Genomic DNA, 6,083 nt, shown 5'->3' on the forward strand with positions numbered 1-6,083 from the left:
GGTGCTGGAAAGCCAAGCCTTTTTCTCTGGATAGAGAGCTCCAGGGTTATGGAAGTGTAACAGATGGATGATGTTTATGGATTTGTGTCATCCTGTCTTGGTTTGGCACATGCTGTGTGTTGAAATGTGTCCAAATATTTCACCACTATTTTTTTCTGTACCTACATGAACCATACACATGCTTAAAAGCTCACCTGGCTGGGGAAATGTACACATATGAGGATGTGTTTCACTGTCACAAAAAGCTTACATGTTTTACTATGCAACTGCTCGATGAGAAGAGAGTAAAGTCAAATGAGTGAAGGAAAAGCTGAATACTATTTTTTTAATGCAAAGATGCTCTGACGTCACCGTGCTGAAGCATTTTTCTGTCGCTCAGGCGCTTTGGAGCTGACAGTCCGCAGAAGTTGCCAAGAGAGCGCGTCTCCCCTCCCCCCCCAATCCTGCTTCTCGCTCGTGCGTGATGATGACCATGACCGCGTCCAGGAGTTTTAAAGGAGGATGTCTTTTCCAAACTCAGTGCGCAGCGGAGGATGGCTTTTCCATCAACGACCTGAGGAGATGGGACGCGGATGGACTGTGTTAATACGATGAAGTGATGGAAGTGTTGAACTGACCAAACATACAAGTTTTGTGATTTTCTTTTTCTGCCTTGGCGACAGAAAACAATCCAGCCACTTAAGCGACTAAACAATCAGAAATGACGGAAATCAATTAGAAAACCATGCACTGTTCATATCCATGGAGAGATGGCATGCGCGCTCCTCTTCAGTCGACTTCTTCCCTTCTCACACAGGCTCTCAAGAACATCCATTTGTTTGCTATCTCTTTTCCTTTCATATTTGTGTTACTGTGTATTATTCCCTGCCGATAACATCATGCAAAAGTCAGGTGATCCGATGCCCAGCTGCCAGCGCGTCTTGGCTGATGGAGGCAAAAGGCGCCTTCAGAAATCCGCGTCGTGCGTTTTGCCGTTGGATGCAAGACCGAGCAGCGTTGAGGCATCTCGGCCTAAAGCCGACCAAAGACCTCCTTCGGCTCTCCTGGTCGTCAGGAATGACACCCCCAGCCCACCGATGGGTAATTTAAAGTTTGGGAATAAAAAGTTACCGAATGCCATCATAGTTGGTGTGAAAAAGGGAGGGACGAGAGCTGTTTTGGAGTTCATAAGAATTCATCCTGATGTGCGAGCGGCTGGCACAGAGACACACTTCTTCGACAGGAATTATGATAGAGGCCTGGAGTGGTACAGGTAAGAGCATATCTCACCTGCACAGGTGCATGTCTAGCTGCTCCAGCATTGCCCATGTAATATGATCTTTAAACAAATAACCTGCAAATGACTACGGTAACAGATCTGCTAAGAAATCAGAGATTGTTGATGTGATGAATTGTTAAAGTTTATTTTGGGACACAACAGTGGATAATTAAATTACATGACACTAGTGAATGTTTGTAACTGTAAGTGGGATGAATGATTATTAAACTGAGTTAGTGAAAGTGTGGCATTTTCATTTGGCTGAGGACCCTCAAAGACTCCTGGGAGTGTTTGGACTTCAGAGCCAGTGGCTGATGGTCTACTGTGTTTGCATGATCTTAAATTCATGTACCTGCTCTCTCCATAAGTATCAGAATGATGATATAAAACCATATGAAATGTGATATGCACCACCCAGTCAGACTGTTTTGCTTCATAATCCAAAAGATGATGATTTGACCAATATTAACTTCAAATTTAATTCCAAATTCCTACAAATAGAGTCCAAAGGGACTTAGTTGTAGCTGTTCATGCAGCTACACCTGCTTTATGTTTTTCTTTCTATTCTTTTTTAAATAATTCTCTTTGTAGCCTGTCTATTCTCACGAGTGTATCCTTGCCAAATTCTGTACTAATGGAATTTTTAAAAATGCTAAAAATGATGATGAAGAAGAAATAATTGAGGGAAACACAAAAGCTGAGATAAATGATGACCTCTGTCTCCTGCCAGTTGTATAGCCTACAAGTCCTTCTGAAAATTAAAACCATCTTTCATATAAAAATCAGCTGCTTATTGTCAAATCTGTTACTGTATGCTGTACTTGTCCCTTTCCCTCCCTGGGTAAATATGTTGGATATGTTTTCAGTCTCTCCACTCATTTTACAATCTTATTGCAAAAAAACTTTATAGGCCTGAGCTTTGTGTGCACTGGCAGAACAGTGGCTCTTTTTTTGGATGCACTGTAGAGCAATTCATCAGAGTTCTCATAAAATCTAACCTCTGGAGGCAAACAGTGTAAACTGCCATGTGCTGGCTTATTGTAGCTGCCAGGCCTCTGAGCTATTGTCTTGTTTATTTATATTAATTATGCTAACAGCTCAAAGTGAATGATTTATGGATTTTAAAATGTTACATGAAGCACGTTTAACAAAGTGTAGCCCCATTAAATTGCTTTGTTTGAAATAGTCAGATATAAATCCCATATATGAAATATCCATATCAATATTTAAAGTTCTTAATTACAGATTTAAACCAAATGTGCACACACACACACACACACACACACACGCACAAACACACACACACACACACGCACACACACACACATACACAGAGATCTACTTCCAAATACATTTCATGTTAATGATTGGCTGTCATGTAGCCTGGAAGAAGGATGTGTATCAGTAGTATTATAAAATAATTATAGACTGCAAGGATCTCCACTAATTGGCACTCTTCGGGACGGTTGGCGGCTGAAGCCCTTTTATCTCAGAGATGAGATGTGAACCCTCGCCTGTTACCGTAGTTTGATTGTCAGCTGTCAAAGCTGCAGAGAGAAGGTCAAATGCCAACTCACTGACTTTTGAGGATTGCTTTCAAAATAAACATTTGCTTCTCAGCAACTGTCATGTAAAGACTCATCAATAAAGGCCAAACTATTGTTTTGATTAGTCATAGTCACTTAATATGCAATCGAATGAGCTGTGGGCATGTTTAGTTCGATGCAATCTTGAAACAGAAAGGATAAAGGAAAAGGAGGAGTGACAAAGGTCCATGAAGTTAACTTCCCACGCACGGATGCATCAGATGGCCACTTGACTGTCAAGAATACATTAAATGAAATGCAATAATGACACAAGTCTGAGCAGCGCTTAAGACTACATCCTTGGTAAAAGCAAGGCTTTGTTTGTTGTTTTTTTAAAACTGTTTTGGAAATAACAAATTTCAGAAGAATCTATTCACAAAAAATGCATCTGTACCCTTTTATATGGGCTGTGTTTTTGTGCTGATGGGTCAGTATGATGCTTCAGTGTTCATTTTCCAGTTGGTTCAATCAACTTCATACTGTAGAAAAATAGCAGTTTTCAATTTGCCAGATAGTTTGGACATGATGCATGTCATGTCATCTGTTTTTGTTAGCCAAGTTGCCATCCAATGCATCATCCAAATGTAGATGTTAAAGCCATTATGTGTAGGATTCGAAAATTTCCTCTTCAAATTATATTTGAACAGGTAGGCCACAGTGGCCTACTTTTTAGACCCAGAAGTAACCCAACGGAGTCAGTCTGCTATATGTGCTCTGTTTGCATTTATGGTGATTTATTACTCTTGAACCATGCTAGGCTGATGCACAAGAGAACTGTCTGTGAGACAAGTCTCCTGTGACAACAAACAACTATGACTTTGCGTCAGTGCTCCTATTATCCTTAACATCGAGAAACTGGGTTCACGGCCAAACTGGAGCTTCTCAGTTGAGGTGGTTTTGTGCCTTTGCAACTCACTTGTGTAATCCTGCCCTAAATAGACATCTAATGCACACTTTTTTTTCTCCTTTTGACAGAGTGAATGCAAGGACATTATGTCCTCTGTGTCTGACTCTCTTAGCCTTTGTGGTAATTTAAGCAATTCAGAATAGCAGTGCAAGAAAATATGTTGAAAAGACACTTAAAGTAATATGAATATAAATGAGAAACCCTTATCTTATTGGAACTTTTACTGTGTGTTTTCATCTTTCATCCAGAGGTTTAATGCCAAGGACTCTTGAAAGCCAAATCACGATGGAGAAGACACCAAGCTACTTTGTGACTAAAGAGACACCACACAGGATCTCTGCCATGTCCCGAGATACCAAGCTCATTGTGGTGGTGAGGGACCCTGTCACCCGTGCAATATCAGATTACACTCAGACTTTATCCAAAACGCCTGACCTGCCGAGCTTCCAGGAGCTGGCCTTCAGAAACCAGAGCCTGGGCATCGTGGACACGTCCTGGAACGCCATTCGGATCGGCCTGTACGCCCTGCACCTTGAAAACTGGCTCCGTTACTTCCCCCTGGCTCACATCCACTTTGTTAGTGGAGAGCGTCTTATCACAGACCCGGCGGGGGAGTTGGCTCGGGTGCAGGACTTCCTAGGGTTAAAACGTATTGTCACAGACAAACACTTCTATTTCAACCGCACCAAGGGCTTCCCTTGCCTTAAGAAGCCTGAGAGCAGTGGCTCGCCCCGTTGCCTGGGCAAGTCAAAGGGCAGAACTCATGTGCAGATAGACAGAGATGCTATCGAACAGCTGCGAGACTTCTACAGACCTTATAATGTCAAATTTTATGAAATGGTGGGTCATGATTTTAAGTGGGAGTAGAGGTTTGAGACATATTTTTAAAAGGCACAAGAGAGATTTATGTATTCTACAAAATGTTCTTTCAAAAAACAGTTGGACTAGAGTCATTTGTCTTGGTTAGGCTGGATGGCTAACTATCAGCAGTCTCCAGACTATTTTCAAGTGAAACAGCAAAAACAGTATTATTCTTCGCAGTGGCACTAATGAACGGAGCAAAATCTAAGATGACATTGCTTTTGCACTTGTAATGATATTTACCAGCCAGTGTCAGCATCCTGTTTGTTGCTAGATATAACCATCATTTCGGCTTCAGGATTACATGATTTCTGTTCCTGTTACTGTATATTCTTGCTGACTATATTCCCAATTTGCTGACTGGTTCATTTAAAAAAAGGGGGAAATTCCAAGAAATTAGGGAATTGGTTCCTCTTAAAACCTGCTTCACTAATCAATGCAGGGTTTGAAAGTAAGACCTTGGAAAATGTCAGTGAAGTCTTCAGGGAGAGCAGAATTAAGCTGCAGCACTGTGGTGGTAAATCAGAAATGTAAAGCCATAACATAAGTATGAACCATTTAATATTACTCACTGTAGGTCTCATCAGTTTCCATACAGGGTGACAGATTTTCTTTTACATTCTCTCCAGCATGAACCAGATACGTTAGCACAGTATATGCTGAAACATGCAGCACTTCACTATGTAGGCTACTTTGTGCAATATATTTGCAAAATCCATGTTTATATTTTTCTTACAGAAGTATTTAATCACTGCCTTACCCACAATGCTTGTCCATTAAATTCATTAAATGAAACAGAAGCACAAATACATCTAATGAAATTATTCATTCTTATCTCATCTGACCTTGATAATGTGCGTAAAAATGCATGCTGAATCATTTGTTTCATCCCCTCTTGCCTTTGCTTCGATCTTTACAATGAAAACTGGCGTCACAATTGAAATTTGAACCTTAAAAAACAGGCAAACTCTGTGCTACACCTCCATTTTCACATTTAGTTAGTAATGGTTTTCAACAGATCAGACAACTTACAGTTTTTTTCCATTATTCACCCTTGCTGCCTGTGAAAACATATGCTTCGAGCTTTATTGCATTCTGTGTGGTTTGTTGTGTGCCTCAGTGGTGGTAGGTGGATGAGTGGGTGTAGGTGTAAAGAATTTCAATCACTTTTCAAAGACAAAGGAGGGAACACCTAGTTGTGGCAGGTTATCAAATAGATTCTGGGACTGCATGTCACATGATTGCAGTGAAAAGTTTGGATTTGGCTACCTGATATGAATACTAAAGCCTGACTGTCTGAGCTTGAGCCAAGCTGATACAATACTGCAAAAACAAAGCAAAAGCACTTTGTGATACATGAACAGGGATGTAACTTATCATTTAAAGCAGTGTGTATTGAATTATACCATAACACACAATATGATATTATGGGTAACACTTTAGATTATAGCCCACAATTATCTATAGATAC

At 40.6% G+C, this 6,083-nt stretch overlaps 1 protein-coding gene across 1 annotated transcript; it reads left to right on the plus strand.

The window, feature by feature from the left end:
- Positions 1–576: 576 nt before the first annotated feature.
- LOC137172210 (heparan sulfate glucosamine 3-O-sulfotransferase 2-like) lies at positions 577–5,739 on the plus strand. The gene is made up of 2 exons (XM_067576509.1): positions 577–1,252; positions 4,000–5,739. The coding sequence occupies exons 1-2, from the start codon at positions 750–752 to the stop codon at positions 4,616–4,618; spliced, it is 1,122 nt and encodes a 373-aa protein (XP_067432610.1). The 5' UTR covers positions 577–749; the 3' UTR covers positions 4,619–5,739.
- Positions 5,740–6,083: the final 344 nt, after the last annotated feature.

Source organism: Thunnus thynnus, chromosome 20 (assembly GCF_963924715.1).
Source record: "Thunnus thynnus chromosome 20, fThuThy2.1, whole genome shotgun sequence".
Lineage (NCBI taxonomy): Eukaryota > Metazoa > Chordata > Actinopteri > Scombriformes > Scombridae > Thunnus > Thunnus thynnus.